At 54.7% G+C, this 16,572-nt stretch overlaps 1 protein-coding gene and 1 non-coding gene across 4 annotated transcripts in view; one reads left to right on the top strand and one right to left on the bottom strand.

Annotated features, from left to right (window-relative positions):
* Nucleotides 1-2,351: 2,351 nt before the first annotated feature.
* LOC112131446 (small nucleolar RNA U3) lies at nt 2,352-2,567 on the top strand. The gene has a single exon (XR_002913516.2). It is a non-coding gene; the product is annotated as a small nucleolar RNA U3 (small nucleolar RNA).
* Nucleotides 2,568-6,028: 3,461 nt separating this feature from the next.
* GRAPL (GRB2 related adaptor protein like) overlaps nt 6,029-16,572 on the bottom strand; it is a 29,685-nt gene continuing 19,141 nt past the window's right edge. For 2 of the 3 annotated variants that reach the window (XM_054535529.2, XM_054535527.1), the window contains exons 3-4: nt 11,919-12,016; nt 6,029-6,163 (exon numbers count right to left, since the gene is read on the bottom strand). In XM_054535529.2, the coding sequence (XP_054391504.1) occupies nt 6,037-6,163; nt 11,919-12,016 (225 nt within the window). In that variant the 3' untranslated portion in view covers nt 6,029-6,036. Of the gene's footprint in view, nt 6,164-9,061; nt 9,527-11,918; nt 12,017-16,572 lie in introns of those variants that run through there. The other variant, XM_054535528.1, reaches the window with a different exon arrangement.

The raw sequence follows: 16,572 nt of genomic DNA, 5'->3' as shown, positions 1-16,572 counted from the left end.
AAGGGCTTACAACTCTAAGGGGTCTACGTGAAAAAGTCATAATAGATCAAGTAAGCGTGAGGAACGTGACTGGGGGCTACATACATCAGCTAACAGTACAAAAAGTTTTACAGTGCTTTCTCATACAATGTCTGGAATGCACAGATAACACCAGTAGTTTTGGTCAGGGGTTAATATTATTATTATTTTAACCACCAGGGCCAGGTGGTGGCGCCAAGGTCGTCTAGCTATTTATCTTACTTCTGTTTCTTTTCAACTTTTTGCTTTCTCCATTTTCTCCTGTCTTATAAACTAGGGAAAAGGGGAGGTTGGGGAGAAACTGGGAAGGACAACAGGAGAAGTGGTGGCCTCATACCATAAAACAACGATTATTGCCAAGGAAGAAGGCGTTAACCAGGTGCTACAGCTGAGGGGATGGGAGGGATTTATCCCAGGAACGCAGGGGGTGGTTCAACATAAGAAAATCCGTTAATGTAATATACCGCATTACTAGAACAAAGGGAAAAAAACAGTCATTCCAGCTGACACAGAAAAAGCGTCCAAGAAATTCTGACATTTCATCATTAAAACATAGAGAAAACTATGAAACAAGGGGATTTGCCTCAACATTATAAAAGGTATTTGTGAAAAACCCACAGTTACCATCACACTTAAGGGCGAAAGACTAAAAGCTTTCCCCCTAAGTTCAGGAACAAGACGCAGAGGTTCACTTTTACCACTGCTAGTCTGCTAGTCTGCTAGTCAATGTGTTTTTTTTGTTTTGTTTTGAGACGGAGTCTTGCTCTGTCACCCAGGCTGGAGTGCAGTGGCGCGATCTTGGCTCACTGCAGCCTCTGCCTCCAGGGTTCAAGCAATTCTCCTGCCTCAGCCTCCCCAGTAGCTGGGATTACAGGCGCGCGCGCCACCACGCCCGGCCAATCTTTGTATTTTTAGTAGAGACGAGGTTTCACCATGTTGACCAGGTTGGTCTTGATCTCCTGACCTGGTGATCCACCCGCCTCGGCCTCCCAAAGTGCTAGGATGACAGGCGTGAGCCACTGCGCCTGGTCCAGTTGTGTTTTTATACACTAGCAAGGAACAATTCAAAAATGTAATTAAGAAAACCGCTGGGCGTGGTGGCTCACGCCTGTAGTCCCACACTTTTGAGAGGCCGAGGCGGGTGGATCCCTTGAGCCCAAGAGTTCAAGACCATCCTGGGCAATGTGGTGAAACCCCCTCCCTACAAAAAATACAAAAAATTAGCCGAGCGTGATGGCATGTGCCTATAATCCCAGCTACTCAGGCGGCTGACGTGGGAGGATCACCTGAGCCCTGGAGGTCACGGCTGCAGTGAGCTGTCACGTCATGCATCGTTGCACTCCAGCCTGAAAAAGGAGTGAAATTCTGCAACATGTTACAACATGAATGAACCTGGAAAACGTCATTCTAAGTGAAATAAGCCAGACACAAAAGGACAATATTGCATGTTTCCACTTTTAGAGGTACCTACAAGAATCAAATTCATAGAGACAGAAAGTAGAATAGTGGTTAAAAGGGTCTGGGCAGAGGGAGGAAAGGGAAGTTTGTTTTATGGGTAGAGTTTCAGTTTGGGATGTCGAAAAAGTACTGGAGATAAATAACGGTGATGGTTACATGCCAATGGCTACATGAATGTACTTAATGCCACTGAGTTGTATATGTGAAAAATGGTTAAAATGGTAAATTTTGTATCTATTTTATACCATCCCCCCTAAAAAAAATTGTTCTTAAGAGTCAAGATCTCACTCTGTCTCCCAGGCTGGGGGGCAGTGGGGTGACTGATCAGAGCTCACTGCAGCTTTGAACTCAGCCAGCTTCCCTGACTCAAACGATCATCCCGCTTCAGCCTACCGAGTAGCTGGGATTACAGACGCTGCCATCACGCCCAGGTCATTGTTGATTTTTTTCCCCCGCGCTTGGTAGAGACGGGATTCCGCTATATTGCCTAGGCTGGTGTCGAACTCATAGAACAAAGGATCCTCCCTCCTGGGCCTGGGCGTGGGCTCGCAAAACGCTGGGATTCCCGGATTACAGGCGGGCGCACCGCACCAGAAGCAAACACTTCCTGCTTCAAAAATTCAGTTTGTGATTGGCTGTCATTCAGTATTATGCTAATTAAGCATGCCTGCTTTTAAACGTCTTAAAACAATTTTTAAAATTACGTTTCCACCTAAAACGTCAAAATTTGTCAAGTGATAATATTCTAAAAGATGTTATTGCCAAACTATTTTCCTATTTGTTTCCTAATGGCATCGGAAATAGCGAAAGTATCTCGCCATCAGTTAAAAGTGTGCGGCTGATGTAGACCCAGCAGAGGCTGCGAGGAGGCCGTTAAGACTATACTTTCAGGGATCATTTCTATAGTTCGTTACTAGAGAAGTTTCTCTGAACGTGTAGAGCACCGAAAACCATGAGGAAGAGACGTAGCGTTTTCTCCTGAGCGTGAAGCCGGCTTTTGGTGTCGCTTCGTTGCGACTGCCGTCAGCCATTGATGATCGTTCTTCTCTTCTTATTGGAGAGTAAGAGGGAGAGAACGCGGTCTGAGTGGTTTTTCTTTCTTGACAGTTCAATAGCAGGCAACAGGGTGTGTGAATCTCGGATGCTTTCTGCTGGGGTTTCCTTGCTACGGCTGGCGGGCTGGCGTGTCCCCAAGAAACTTTTTCGTTTTCCGCACTGTCAGCGGTGGCTCTTGTCTTTTTTTCGTTCGGGGGGTTTTCCAAATTTTAGTCTTGGCGTGGGGAGGCCGTGTGTACCTCCTGTTGTCTCTTTTTGCACTTCGCATTCTGTGCTTTTCGCTGCGTCTTTCGTCGTCGTTTCCCGCCCGCCACCCCTACCCCCAGGCGGGGTCTCGGGATCATTTGTTCTGCCTGGCTCCCAGGGAGCCTGGAGTGCGATGGCGCGATCTGGAGGATCATAGCAACATCTGCCTCCCGGGCTCAAGCGAGTCTTCTGCCTAAGCCCTCCCGAGTGGCCGGGGCTACGCACGCCACGCCCGGCTGCTTTTTTTTGTTGTTTGTTTGTTTTGTTTTAATTGTTTGTAGAAACGGGGTGTCACCATGTTAGCCAGGTTGTTTGTTTGTTTTGTTTTGTTTGTAGAAACGGGGTGTCACCATGTTAGCCAGGTTGGTCTCGAACTCCTGATCTCAGGTGATTCGCCCGCCTCGGCCTCCAGAAGTGCTGGGATTACAGGCGTGAGCCACCGCGCTCGGCCAGTGAAGACACACTATTTATTTTATTTTAATTTTTGAGGCAGAGTTTCCCCTCTTGTTGCCCAGGCTGGAGTGCAAGGGCGCAATCTCAACTCGCCGCAACCTCCGCCTCCGGGGTTCAAGTGATTCTCCTGCCTCAGCCTCCACAATCACAGCTCACTGCAGCCTCGACCTCCCAGGCTCAAGCAATCCTGACCCACCTCGGCCTCCAGAGTAGCTCGGACTACAGGTGCCCACCACCATGTCTGGTTAATTATTTGTGTTTTTAGTAGAGATGGATTTTCGCCCTTACCAAGGCTGGTCTCGAACTCCTGGACTCCAGCGATCCTCCTGCCTCGGCCTCCCAAAGTCCTGGGATTACGTAAAGGCGTGAGCCACCGCGCCTGACCTTTTTCCACCACAGCCGGCGAGTTTTTTTATTTTTAGTAGAGATGAGGTTTCACTATCTTGGCCAGGTTGTTCTTGAATTCCTGACCTCATGATCCACCCGCCTTGGCCTCCGAAAGTGCTGGGATTACAGTGGTGAGCCACCGCGGCGCTCGGCCAGTGAAGACATATTTTTCATTTAATTTTATTATTTTTTTGAGATGGAGTTTTGCTCTTGTTGACCCGTCGGAGCCTGGAAGGCATCAGGTGGGTGGGAATGCTTTTCCCCCAGCAGGAGCCCTCATGGGCTCCTGGCCCAGCCTGTCTGAGTCTGCCTTTGTCTGCTTCTTTGGGATCCCCTGACTCCAAGCCCCATCAAGCTTGCATCTCCACACCCGGCCCCAGTGTTAGCTCTTGACACAGGCCTGTATTTCTTTGTCCTTTATTTTTATTTTTATTTTTTGAGACAGAGTCTTACTCCATCACCCAGGCTGGAGTGCAGTGGCACAATCTCGGCTCACTGCAGCCTCTGCCTCCCGGGTTCAAATGATTCTCATGTCTCAACCTCCCGAGTAGCTGAGATTACAGGCATGCGCCACCATGCCTGGCTGATTTTTGTATTTTTAGTAGAGACGGGGTTTCAGCATGATGGCCAGGCTGGTCTCAAACTCCTGACCTCAAGTGATCCACCCGCCTTGGCCTCCCGAAGGGCTGGGATTACAGGCGTGAGCCACCACACCTGGCCTTCTTCATCCTTTAGGAGATCATGAGAGGCCACTCTGCCCTCCTCTGGGGCCACCCCTTCCTTCATCCCTTCCTCCCAGCTGGCCTCTTTACCACCCCAGTGCTAGCTCCGCTGGTGGCAGTAAGAGCTAGCATGGTAAGCGCCTCCTCCATTCCGGGCTCTGTGCCCACAGCAGCCCTGAGAGCTGGTACTGCTGGTGGTCCCCCCGCACACCTCCACGCCTGGGCCCAGCCATTTCTCTGTGTCCCCTCATCAGCCCCTACCCGTACAGTCCCAGAGGCCATCATCTACCTCCTGGCTCCCCACAGGCCTCCCTGCCACCATGCTCTCCCCCAACAGTTCTTTCTCCTCACAGCACTCAGAGTCATCTGCTAAAAATGGAGTCCAGTTACATCTCTCCCCTGCTCAAGACCCTCCATGGCTCCCTACTGCTCTGAGAGAAAACCCGACCTCCTTTCAGGCCCTCTGTGATCACTGGATGTGGGTGGAACTCCAGCCCCTGCCCTTCGCTTACTCTGCTCCAGCCACATCACCTCCTCCGGGTTCCTACACGCCCCAAGCGCATTCCCACCTCAGGGTCTTTGCAAATGCTATTCCCTCTGCCTAGAAGCCTCTCCTCCCAGGTCCTCCTCATTCCTGGGCACCTGGGAAGCCTCCACCTCCTAGTTCAGATCTTTGCTGCAATGCCACCTCCTCAGAGAGCCCTTTCCTGACCACGTTGGTTCATTCTGTGTTAACATGTTTTCTTGTTCACTCACAAAGACTGAAACCCACGACAGCAGCAACTTTGTTTTTTTTTCCCATTTGGTTTCCCCAGCCCCTAGAGCATCCTGGCACATGGCACATAGTCAATAAATATTCCTTGAATTAATGCGTCTAGATTCTACCAGGGCCTAAGAGTAGGAAGGACGGAGACCAACTAGGAGCCTGACCCTGTCTATCCCCACCCATTCCTGCTGCTACCTTCCAGCCTGGATTCCTCAATCACCCCAGGGTGGCCCTTTAGGATTGGATTCTGTGCTGCCCAGCGGCTGCCACACCACAGGTGAGGGCCACCCTAATACAATGCCAAATGTTCCCCAGCACGGTCATCCTGCCTCCATGCCAGGGACTATTCTAATTGCTTTAAATATACCAACTTGTTTCTTCCATGCAATAGCCTATTTTACATGTGAAGAAACAGGCACAGAGAAGGTAAGTGACTTGCCCGAGGTCACAGCCAGGAAGTGGCAGAACCAGCATTTGAGCCCAGGCAGCCTGGCCTCAGGGTGCATCTTCCCAACTATATCACATAGAGTGGGACCCTGTGCGGAGCACATCCTGGACACCCGCCCTGGGCATTTCAGCACTCTCCTGCCCTCAGTCCCTTGCCACATCACCACCCTGGACACCGCCCTCTCTTGATGAAGAACCTATGATGGCTCCTGTGTTCATAGAAGCCTGGACCTTCAGCCTGGCATTCGAGGCCTTGCACAGCTGGCCTGAGCCTGCTTTCCCAACACACCCCACTGCTCTGGGCTGCACCCTGGGGTGCCCAGACCACCGCCTGTGTCCAGGCCTCTGCCCGGACTGCTCCCTCTGCAGGGATGCCATTCTTCCACCCTCACTCTGTGAGCCCCTCCCGGGCCCCAAGGCTCAGCTCAAATGCTGCCCACCCCCCACCCACCCTCCTCTGCACACACCCCCAAGGGCCAGAGCTCACTTCACAGAGACAGAGAACTCCCCTGGGGAGCTCTCGCTCTCCCGGATCAGGAAGGCTCCCAGATGGTTCCGCTTCATCAGAATCTCTTCGGCCAGCTGCCGGGAAATCCTGCCCGAGTACCACCTGTGGAGAGAGGGAGCTGGTGAAGGCAGTGTGAGACCAGGCTTTCAGCCAGCCTCCCACCCGGTGCCAGGTGTTCAAGGTCTGAGACAAGAGAGATGTGATTGCACCCATTTTACAGATGGGAAAACTGAGGCACAGAGACGTGAAGCAATACACCCGCAGTCACACAGCAGAGGCAGGCAGGAGCTGGAACACAATCCCAGCATTTTAGCTCCTGAGGCCAGCCTCTCCTACCATGCCAGCAAACACACACCCTTATGGAAACAGAAAAGTCACACTCCAGTGAGCCACAACCCAGCCAACCTCAGTCTAACTTTCCCTTTGAGATGGTAGATTCTTTAAAGTCAAAAAATAAATCAGGCTGGGTGGTGCATGACCGTAGTCCAGCTACTCGGGAGGCTGAGATGGGAGGATCACTTGAGGCCAAGACTTTGAGACCAGCCTGGGGAATAGAGAACCCCCCCCCCACCCCCGTTCCTTAAAAAAATACTTCTGGCCGGGCGTGGTGGCTCACGCCTGTAATCCCAGCACTTTAGGAGGCCAAGGCGGGCGGATCACGAGGTCAGCAGATCGAGACCATCCTGGCTAACACGGTGAAACCCCGTCTCTACTAAAAATACAAAAAAATTAGCCAAGCGTGGCGGCATGCACCTGTAGTCCCAGCTGCTGGGGAGGCTGAGGCAGGAGAATGGCATGAACCCAGGAGGCGGAGCTTGCAGTGAGCCGAGATCACACCACTGTCCTCCAGCCTGGGTGACAGAGCAAGACTCCGTCTCAAAAACAAACAAACAAACAAACAAAACACTTTTTTTTGAAATAGAGTCTTGTTCTGCCGTCCAGGCTAGAGTGCGGTGGCATGATCTCGGCTCAGTGCAACCTCCGCCTCCTGGGTTCAAGTGATTCTCCTGTCTCAGCCTCCCGAGTAGCTGGGACTACAGGTGTGTGCCACCGCCCCGGCTAATTTTTTTTTTTTTTTTTTTTTTTTTTTTTTTTTTTTTAGTAGAGACAGGGTTTCACCATGTTAGCCAGGATGGTTTTGATCTCCTGACCTCGTGATCCGCCCACCTCAGCCTCCCAAAGTACTGGGATTACAGGCGTGAGCCACCTCACCCGGCAAAAAAAAAAAAACTTTTTAAGTCGAAAATATAAAAACATGACAAAAATAATAGTAGCTTTGATCTGGAAATACCCATTCCAGATAGTAGCTTTGAGGAAATACCCATTCCACAGTCTCAGGCCACCTGAATTTTTTTCGCAGGCACAAGTTCCTTTTGCTGCTGACCAAACAGAACTGGGTATGCAGAAGGTGCCTGGTAAATGCTTAGACTCTTGCAAGATCCCCAGGGTCTGGGAGTGAAACTCCTTTTCCAGTCCTGCTGATCTTGCTGTGTGGCTCCTGGTAGCTCCTGGTAGCCCCTGGCCTCTTCAGGAATTTGCCACTGCTATAGGCTGACTTTGTGTCCCCCAAAATTCAAATATTGAAACCTAATCCCCCATACAACAGCAGTTAAAGGTGGGGTCATTGGGAGGTGATTAGCAGCCCCCATGAATGAGATTGGTGCCCTTATGAAAGAGACCCCAGAAAGCTCACTTGTCTCTCTGCCATGTGAGGACACAGCTAAAAGACACAGCCGTCTATGAACCAGGAAGTAGCCTCATCAGACACGAATCTGCCAGCACCTTGATTTTGAACTTCAGCCTCCGGAACAGTGAGCAACAAATGTCTGTTGTTCATAAGCTACCCAATGGATGGCATTCCGTGACAGCAGCCTGCAGGACTAGAACACCCACCATCGGAGGGTCTGTGTGGTCTCTGGCTGGCTTTCCTAACTCCAGTGTTTTAGCCCAGCTTTGGCTCTGACCCCTTTATTGTTCAGATGGGGAAACTGAGGCCCAGAGCAGCCAGAGGTCTCATGGTGGGACCATGACAGAATGTTCCCCTTCACTTCTTCCATAAATGCTCCTCTCCCTGAGTCAGACTGAGCTTGGCACAGGTGGTGGAAGCCAGGCGGGGCTCTTCCTGTTGTTTCGGATGTTGATGAGCCCTCGGGGCTGAGTGCAGAAGGCGTGCGGTGCTGCACATGCCGCTAGTGTCCTGGCCATGTCCCGGCGCCGGCCTTGGCAGGATGAAGGCTGCTCAGTACAGACCTCGGGGCTTTTTTTCTGGTGATTGACATATTTGGCCTGGGTTCAGGGCAGGCTGAGGCTCCCAGGAACAGTCTGACTCCCAGTGGTGACTGATGGAGCAGAGGGGTAGACGCCCCAGCGCCTGGCCCTCCGGAGGGATGACTCCTAGGTGCGCATTCTGCACTATCTCCAGCTGGCCCTTGTCCCCAGCCAGATGGAGCTCCGGTTGCCCCCAGCAGCGATGACACCAACAGTGTGCCCCACTGGCTCCCCCTCTTCCCTGTCCTCTTCGCCACTGTTATATAAATTCCTTGTTATCAGGCTTGTGTCTCAGGGACGGCTTCCGGAGAAACCTGAACTCCTAGACATGAGATTCTAGACCACTGCTGCCCCCAAACGAATGGGGGCCCCTCAGCCCCTGTCCCAGCGAGTTTCCTCCTGGGAGGGGGCGTGGGGAAGGTAGCCGCTGGGTATAGGGCTCAGGGCAACCATCCGGAGAGCTCAGCCTGGGTCTCCTGGGGTTTGGAGACCTGAAGGCAGGTGCCCAGCCAGCCTGGGTGTCTCAAGGCCAGAGGTGAATGCCACAGGCTGCAGCAGGAGGGGAACATAGGGGGCCCAGGGTTGGGGTTACCAGGGAGGGGAGCTGCAGAAAGCCCCCAGCTCCGTCCTGGAACAGTGCCCAGCGTGGCCCAGGGCGGGAGTTTCCTGAGGGGGCAGGTTTCTTCGAAGAACCCACAAAACTCCTCAGGCGGCATCAGTGCGTGGGTGGCTGTTGCCCTCAGAGAGCGTCGCAATCACACCCTCCCAGGAGTCTCCCACGTCCCCTGCCAGCCCTGCCCCCACCATGGCTTGACAGATGGAGGCAAGAAGAAAGCACTTCCTGAAACCCCCAGGGCCCGGCTCCTTCCCCCATACCAGTGTCACTCCATTTGTGGCCATCTCGCATCATTCCTGTATTACTTCTGTGGAAACTGAGGCCCAGATAGGGGCAGAGACGCCCCCACACCCCACCAGATGACATAGCAAGTGCATGGCCTGGGACTCTCCCAGTCCCACAGCTGTTCTTCTGAGCTTCCCCCGCTGTCCTCCAGGGTGTCCCAGCCCAGGGCCAGGCCACACGGCTGCAGTCCCGCTCCACCTCGTGCCAGCTGTGAGATCCTGGAGGGGCACTCAACCTCTCTGTGCCTCTGTCTGCTCATCTCAAAGATGGCGATGGTGGTGCTCAGCTCCTAGGGCCTTGAGAGGATGCATGAGCTGCTTGTACGCGGGTGTTTGCTGCTCCCCCCACACATCCCCCTGCCAGGCTTGTCTCTGCCTTCCCTGGCAGATATCCACTTGAACTTCCAGGCCCAGCGGGCCACACCCTTCCTCTAGGAAGCCATCCCTGACTCCCATGGGCCGTGAGGCTGGGTCACGTGCTGCTGTGGCCCCTGCCGATGGGGCTGGCTCTGGAGCACTTGGCGTACATTGTGCCTCCCCCAGGGGCTCCTGGGGTTGGCAGGGGTGAGAGGGGGTGCCCAGGGAAGGAGTGGGCCTGGCATAGTCACGAGGCCTACCTCTGAATTTCTGAGGCCCCAGCCCTCCCTCTGCCCCCACACCCTGGGGCCTTTATGGGCTGAGTCAGGTGTGGAGCTGGAGTTTCCCCATAGACATTTCGGGGAGCAAAGCAGGTGCTGAGGTTAGTCGAGGACACACCTGGGCATCACTTCAGGCAGGTTACTCAGGGGCCTGACCCCATCCCTGCTGTGTCCCAGACACAAATGGCCAGAGATTACCCCAGAGGCATGGGAGGCTGAAACCCTCCATGGCTCCCAACTGCCCTGCTAGAGTCTTGCCTCGACCACTGGCATCCCCCCGACAGGCCTGGCCTGGCACTGCGATCTTTTGTCATCTTTTCTCCCCTGCCTGAGCAAATGCAACCCTCTCAGCAGCTGTAGGCCAGCCAGCCTTCCAGCCATTGCCAGGCCATTTCCTCCACCTGAAGGCCCCTCCCTGACAGCTTGGCCCAGGGGGATTTCTCCCGTTCATGCCCTCTGGCATGTCTAGATGTGCCCATTGGCTTGCAGGGGCCTGGGGCACTGGCTCCAGCTTGTGGCCCTGGGTCGGATTCTCTCGTCTCTCTCCCTCTTCACGCACCCCCCTCCCTCTCCCCCTTAATTGACAGAAAGAGCACAGAAACCTGCCCAATGTCAACAACCACACGAGACATAGTGGGGCCTGGAACCCAGGCTGCAGCCCCAGATGACTACTGGAAGCTGCAGCCTCTGTGGGGGAGGCTGGGAGTGCCTGGAGCCCGGGCAGGTGGCTGAGGACCTGGGTCGGAGGGGGCCTCGCCCAGCGCAGGAAGCTGGAGGTGGTGGCAGCTTTGGAACTAACTTAAAGAGAGATAAAGAGGAAATACCTCTCATGCCCCACCCTGGCCCTGCACCTCCTTCCCTTCCCACTGCACAGCCACACACGCATCTCAGCTCCCAAACTGTCCCTCCAGCCTGCTTGGCCCTGTCACCTGTCTCCATATCTGACTGAGTCCTACCATAACACCTCCATGGCTCCTCACATGGCTTGGCATTTGGGGTCCTCCTGCCAGTCCCACACGCCACAAATTCTCTGTCATTGCTCTCCCTTTGCTCATCCTGACCCTCTCCCAGGGATGCCTTTCTCTTTTTCTACTTAACCAACTCCTACACATCCTTCAAAACCTCACTCATTGCCACCTCTTCTGAGAAGCCTTCCCTGAGAAATCACCTTAATGCTCACTGTCTTCCCACGTAGTATGTCCTTCATGTCCTCTTTCTCCCCCAGAACACAGCTGCTCTGACCCCTTGTGTCTCCAGCATCATCCGGGCTGGGCCCCCTGGAATTGTGGCCAGTGTTTAGTGCATGACTAAGTGGCTGTATCTTGGGGCTGCCTCAGCTGTCATTTAAAGCATATCCAGTTGGTTTGCATAGATTTCTTGGGCCCCATGCCTGTTCTGAGGTTGGGCCCTGCCCCAGCCATTCTCAGGGCAGCAGTGTTGGCTGCCACCTGCCCAGAGCCCAACCTGGGACATCCCTAGGCTGGTAGGTCCCAGGCCCCAGGATAGCTGGGCCCCAGGCCCAGTTCTTGCTCCACCCGGGTCCCAGACTCTGCTCTGCCAATGTCCAATTCCCCCCCAGACCCCAAAGGCAGGGCCTACAGGGTCTGCTTCCTGCCCAGCCCTCTCCCAGTCGCCACCCAGGGCCGGGCCAGCTCTCAGCAAGAGCTCTAGAACCCTCCACCCTGAACAGATTGGAGCGTCTGCCCTCCTTGAGTTATAGATAGGAAAACTGAGGAACAGAGGGCAGGGACCTGCCTAAGGCCACACAGCAGCCAGTGGCGCAGCCAGCTGAAAGCCCAGGGCCTTGTCCTCTCTCGGGGACCTCCTGGACATTCTCCAGTGGCTCAGGTCCTCAGTGTCGAAGCCTGGGCTTGCCCTAACTCTGCCCCCACTGTGGGTAAGTCCTCAGAACTGTCTCCTATGCCTGCACAGGCTGGTGGCCTCTGTGGAGCCTGGGGGCCCCAGACGGAGGGACAGAGGCCCAGGAGTGAGGGGGTCCCAGGGCCAGGAGAGACAGAGCCACGGGGACGGGATGGGGGGTGTCCACTCACGGATGGGGCTTGACGCGGATGTAGTTCTTGGGAATAAACCCCTCGACACCCCGGAGCTCGGCCTTGTACCAGTTCTGGTCATCCTCCATGTTCAGGATCTGTGGGCAGGAGACACAAAGCCACTCAGTCACCGAGAAGGAACAACTGTTACCCCCGGAGGCCCCACTGCATGCCAGGCCCCAGGTGGGCTTCGCCTGCACCAGCTTCTGTGCCTACTCACAGAGAAGGGCTGGGGGCCTGGGACGGACTTGCCCACGGTCACAAGGGCTGAATTAGAACCCTTCGTTCTTCAGTGCTGCCCATCCCCTGGCCCCAGGACAGCCCATCCTCAGGTGATTCACAGACTCCAAGGGAGGCACAGTCGGGGACTCGTAGGAGGCTTGGGGTGGCTGGAGCTGGATTCTCAGGCTCCGACACCAGGAGCCCTGCGGAACATGGGGTTTGCAGGAGCAGAACGGGGGACCTGAGTTCCTTCCTGGGTTGTGCCCCCGAGTTTGGGGGGCCCACAGCACCTACATGCCATGCACTGAGCCTTGGGGTGAAGGTCGGGGGGCCCAGCGTGAGCACAGCCGCCAGTGGTCACCTAGGGTCCCTCTCATTTAAACAGCTCAGGGGTGACAATTCAGTGGGGGGACGTCAGGCTCTGGGGAGCAGATAAGGGGGCCTTTGGTCTGAGACAGACTGGTTCTCAGCCCTGGCATGGCCTGCTCGGTCACACGGGCTCCTCTTCCGAGCCCGTGAGGCCCCCATCACCCCACAGGTGGGCCCGGAGGAACTGAAATAGCCGGAGCGGGGGTGGGAGTCCCTGAGGGGGAGCAACCAAGCGATCAAGGTGGGGCGGGGCCGGGCCTGGGAGGGGCACAGCATGAGGCCGGGGGTCCTGCCTCCATTCCCTGGGCACACCTTCCGTGTGTCCCCCTGATTCTCATATAGCCCCCAAGGTCAACATCACCAAATGCTATTTTACAGATAACAAAACTGAGGCCCAGAGGGGAAGTGACTTGGCCAAGGCCACACAGCAGGGGAGAGGTAGAGTCTGTTTGGTCAGCCAGGACTCTGAGGCCTGGGGTTTTTGGCTCGCTGGTCAAGGGGGTCCTGGCCCACCAATTTTTGCCTCCAGTCCTCTTTGTCACTGGACCCCATGTTGAGGGGACATCTCTCCTGTGAGGGGACATCTCTCCTGTCAGTCCTGGAGCAGGTTCCAATGTCAGCTCAATCCTTCAGGGGTACTTGAGAGAAAAAATTGGGCATGGGGTACCAAAGGCCCAGGGCAGGCCAATACAGGGGCACCAACTCCAGCAGTGACATTTTGCCAAGAGTAGCTGGGATTGGCCTCCTAGGGCCCAGGCCTGAGGCCCCACCCTCACAGGTGGCCTCTGCACCCCCATCTCCACCCCTGCTTTGTCCACCAGGCCAGGCTGGCTGAGCCCCTTCCTTCCTGCCCCTGCAGCCTGGGCCAGGTCAGCACACCCAGGGGCGAACGGAAGCAGGTGGCTGACTCAGGAAAACTTTCGCTCAACACAAAACAAAACAGGCCGGGCGCGGTGTTTCACGCCTGTAATCCCAGCACTTTGGGAGGCTGAAGAGGGTGGACCGCCTGAGGTCAGGAGTTCAAGACTAGCCTGGCCAACATGGTGAAACCCCGTCTCTACTAAAAATACAAAAAAAAAAAAAAAAGCCAAGTATGGTGGCACACTCCCATAATCCCAACTTTCTCAGGAGGCTGAGGCAGGAGAATCACTTGAACCCGGGAGCTAGAGGCTGCAGTGAGCCAAGATCGCGCCATTGCACTCCAGCCTGGGCAACAGAGTGAGACTCCGTCTCAAAAAAACAAAACATCTCCCCCAACCTAAGGAGAAAATGAGGGCCTGTAGGCCACATACCACAGCCATGGATTCCAGGAGGATGCCCTGAAGCCTGGGGCTCCAGAACATTCTGTCTGCTTCTGACTCTCTCTGTGGTCTTGGCCTCAGTGTCCTCCCTCGTCTGTCCAATGGGTGCATTTATGGCCTGCCCTGCATGCAGCAGTGCGGACATTGGGTGGAATATATCTCATGCAGTCCCTGCTTCGTTTTGTCTCCTTGTCGTCTGCACTCAGAGGACTCAGGGATGTCCCATTGGTTACATTAGCGGATTTCTTTCTCTTTTTTCTTTTTTTTTTTCTTTTTGAGATGGAGTCTTACTCTGTCACCAGGCTGGAGTGCAGTGGCGCAATCTCAGCTCACTGCAACCTCTGCCTCCTGGGTTCAAGCGATTCTCCTGCCTCAGCCTCTCAAGTAGCTGGGACTACAGGTGTGTGCCACCACGCCCAGCTAATTTTTGTATTTTTAGTAGAGATGGGGTTTCACCATGTTGGCCAGGCTGGTCTCGATCTCTTGACCTCACGTTCACTGATTTCTTACTGTGAACATTGTTTGAAAGCCCCAGACCCTCTGAGACCCGGGAATTCTCACAAGGGAGAGAGGCCAACTCCTCCCTGGAGGAGTATCACTGCTCAAGGTGAAAGGCAGAACTCGGCCTGCCCCTGAGCCTTTGCCCCCATGGTGCCCTCGACCCAGGCTGCCACCCCACTTTACCATCCCAGCCCGATGCAGATGCTGCTTGACAGTTGTTTACTGAGCACCTACTGTGTGACAGGCACCCCACAACGGAGCAGGGAACAAGAAGCTCACATTCTAGTAGGCAGAGACAGACCATAAACAAGGGAAGAAACAAATAAGCAAGGTAGTTTAATGGAGCAGTAAGCGCTGCGAAAAATGGACATCAGGTGACAGATGGAGAATGTCTGGTTGGGTGGGAACAGGGAGATTGTCAACACGGGACAGGTGGGGTGGTCCAGAAAGGCCTCTCTGAAGAAGTGACATGGAAGCTGAGACCCGAATTACAAGAAGGAACCAGCGGTAAGAAAATGTGGGGAACAGTGTCCAAGGCGGACGGAACAGCCAGTGCCAAGGCTCTGAGGTGGGGCCAAGCTCTGTCCTTGAAACAGAAAGGAGGCCAGGGTGTCTGGAGCTGAGGGAGGGAGGAGCAGATGTCACAAGATGTGCGGGGGAGGACCAGGCTCTGAGTCACGGCCACTGCGTGGAGATTGGGCTGGGGAGCAGAGGGTGTCGCGGGGAGACCTTGGGAGCCACCACGCAAGCCCAGGTAAGTGACAATGGAGGCCTGGGCTGGAGGAGGGGCTTCAGGTAGGTTTTGCCAGAGTTGCCGACAAGACAATGACAGGCTGCAGAAAGTAGGTTCGGGGAGCCCAGGGCTGGCTGTGTTGGGTCTGGACCGTCGCCCTTTCCCATGGAGATGTCAAGGTGACATGGGCTTCCTGAGTCTGGGTCTCATCATCCAGGCTGCTCATGCAGAGATGGGAGTGAAGCCACTAACCACATGCCCCTCCAGCTGGCAACAGCAGGGGGGTGCGTGCACCCAGAAATGCCTGGCCCATCAGGGAGGGAGGCTTTGTCCCAGGGAGGTGATGTTTGGGGCCATTTGTCCAGAGTGAGTCCATGAGCCAGAGTTTTCATCCAAGACCAAAGTTCAGATTTGAATAACGGGCTTCATTGCCCACTCTCCCAGGCTGGACTCAATCTGTAGGCAGGCAGTGCTGTGGCAGGGGCTGGCCCACAGGGAGTGCTGGAAAACACTTGCTAGACAAGAGGACAGGATGGTCGCGGAGCTCAGCTTCCACCGCAGCCACTTGATCCCTCCAAGCCTGGCTCAACGCCTCCCGCGCACCCCATTCCTGTTTCATCACTGCCCCACTCCCTCCCAACACCACACTTGGGTCTAGAGACCTCGAAGTGCTCTCAGATGAGAAACCAAGACTTGGATCCCCGCAGAGGGTCATGCCTTGGGCTCACAGCCCCAGTGCTCAGCCTGGCCCTGTCTCCATCTGGCCACGAGGCCAACAGCCAGCACTGCAGTGACCCCAGGTGCCAGCACCCCAGCATAGAGAAGGAGGAATTGATCCTCCTCCTCTGGACCCCAACCCCCAGCCCAGCCTGTTCAGACCAAGTGCAGGTTCCACAGCCAAAGGGACACAGGTTCAAAACTGACTCCATACCGAGCAGGTCATGTTGCCTCCCTGTGCCTCAGTTTAGTCACCTGTGAAATGGGGGTGCCAGTCCCCATTGCTTAAATGGTACATGAGGTGTGCTGCTGAGTTTGGGGCCTGGCTATAGCAGGGTGATGGCACAGGGAGCTCTCCCGTCTTGTGCTTGAAGCTTGTGGCCAAGAGCAGCGCCCAGGGCTCAGCGCAGAGGAGCATCCAGTCTAACGCCCATTGCTCCAGTGGGGAAACTGAGGCCCAGGGAAGGGCAGTTACTTCCCTAGTGTGGTTTACTGGCAGTTCCAGTGCACACATCTTGGCATGGCCACTCCCAGAATCCTGGGCATGGCTTTCATATGCAAACTTTTAAGCAAGGACATTTCCAGAGACACATTCCACAGGCCCATCTGTCTAGACTGTCTTGGAAGGCTGCAACATTTGTCAAAAGCGGCCCAGACAAGGAGAAATGAACTGTGGTATGACTCTATTTTCCCTTTTCTCCACACTACTGGGAAGCTCATCCTTGACACTTTCATCATAGCTATTTTAGCCCTACTAGGTTAGCATGTGTACTTATTTCTTTCCTAAGACCTTCTCTCTCTCCCTCTTTCT

The sequence above is a fragment of the Pongo abelii genome, chromosome 19 (genome assembly GCF_028885655.2).
Source record: "Pongo abelii isolate AG06213 chromosome 19, NHGRI_mPonAbe1-v2.0_pri, whole genome shotgun sequence".
Classification (NCBI taxonomy): domain Eukaryota; kingdom Metazoa; phylum Chordata; class Mammalia; order Primates; family Hominidae; genus Pongo; species Pongo abelii.
The sequence above is the reverse complement of the archived record's forward strand: the minus strand, read 5'-3'. Positions and strand labels throughout refer to the sequence as shown.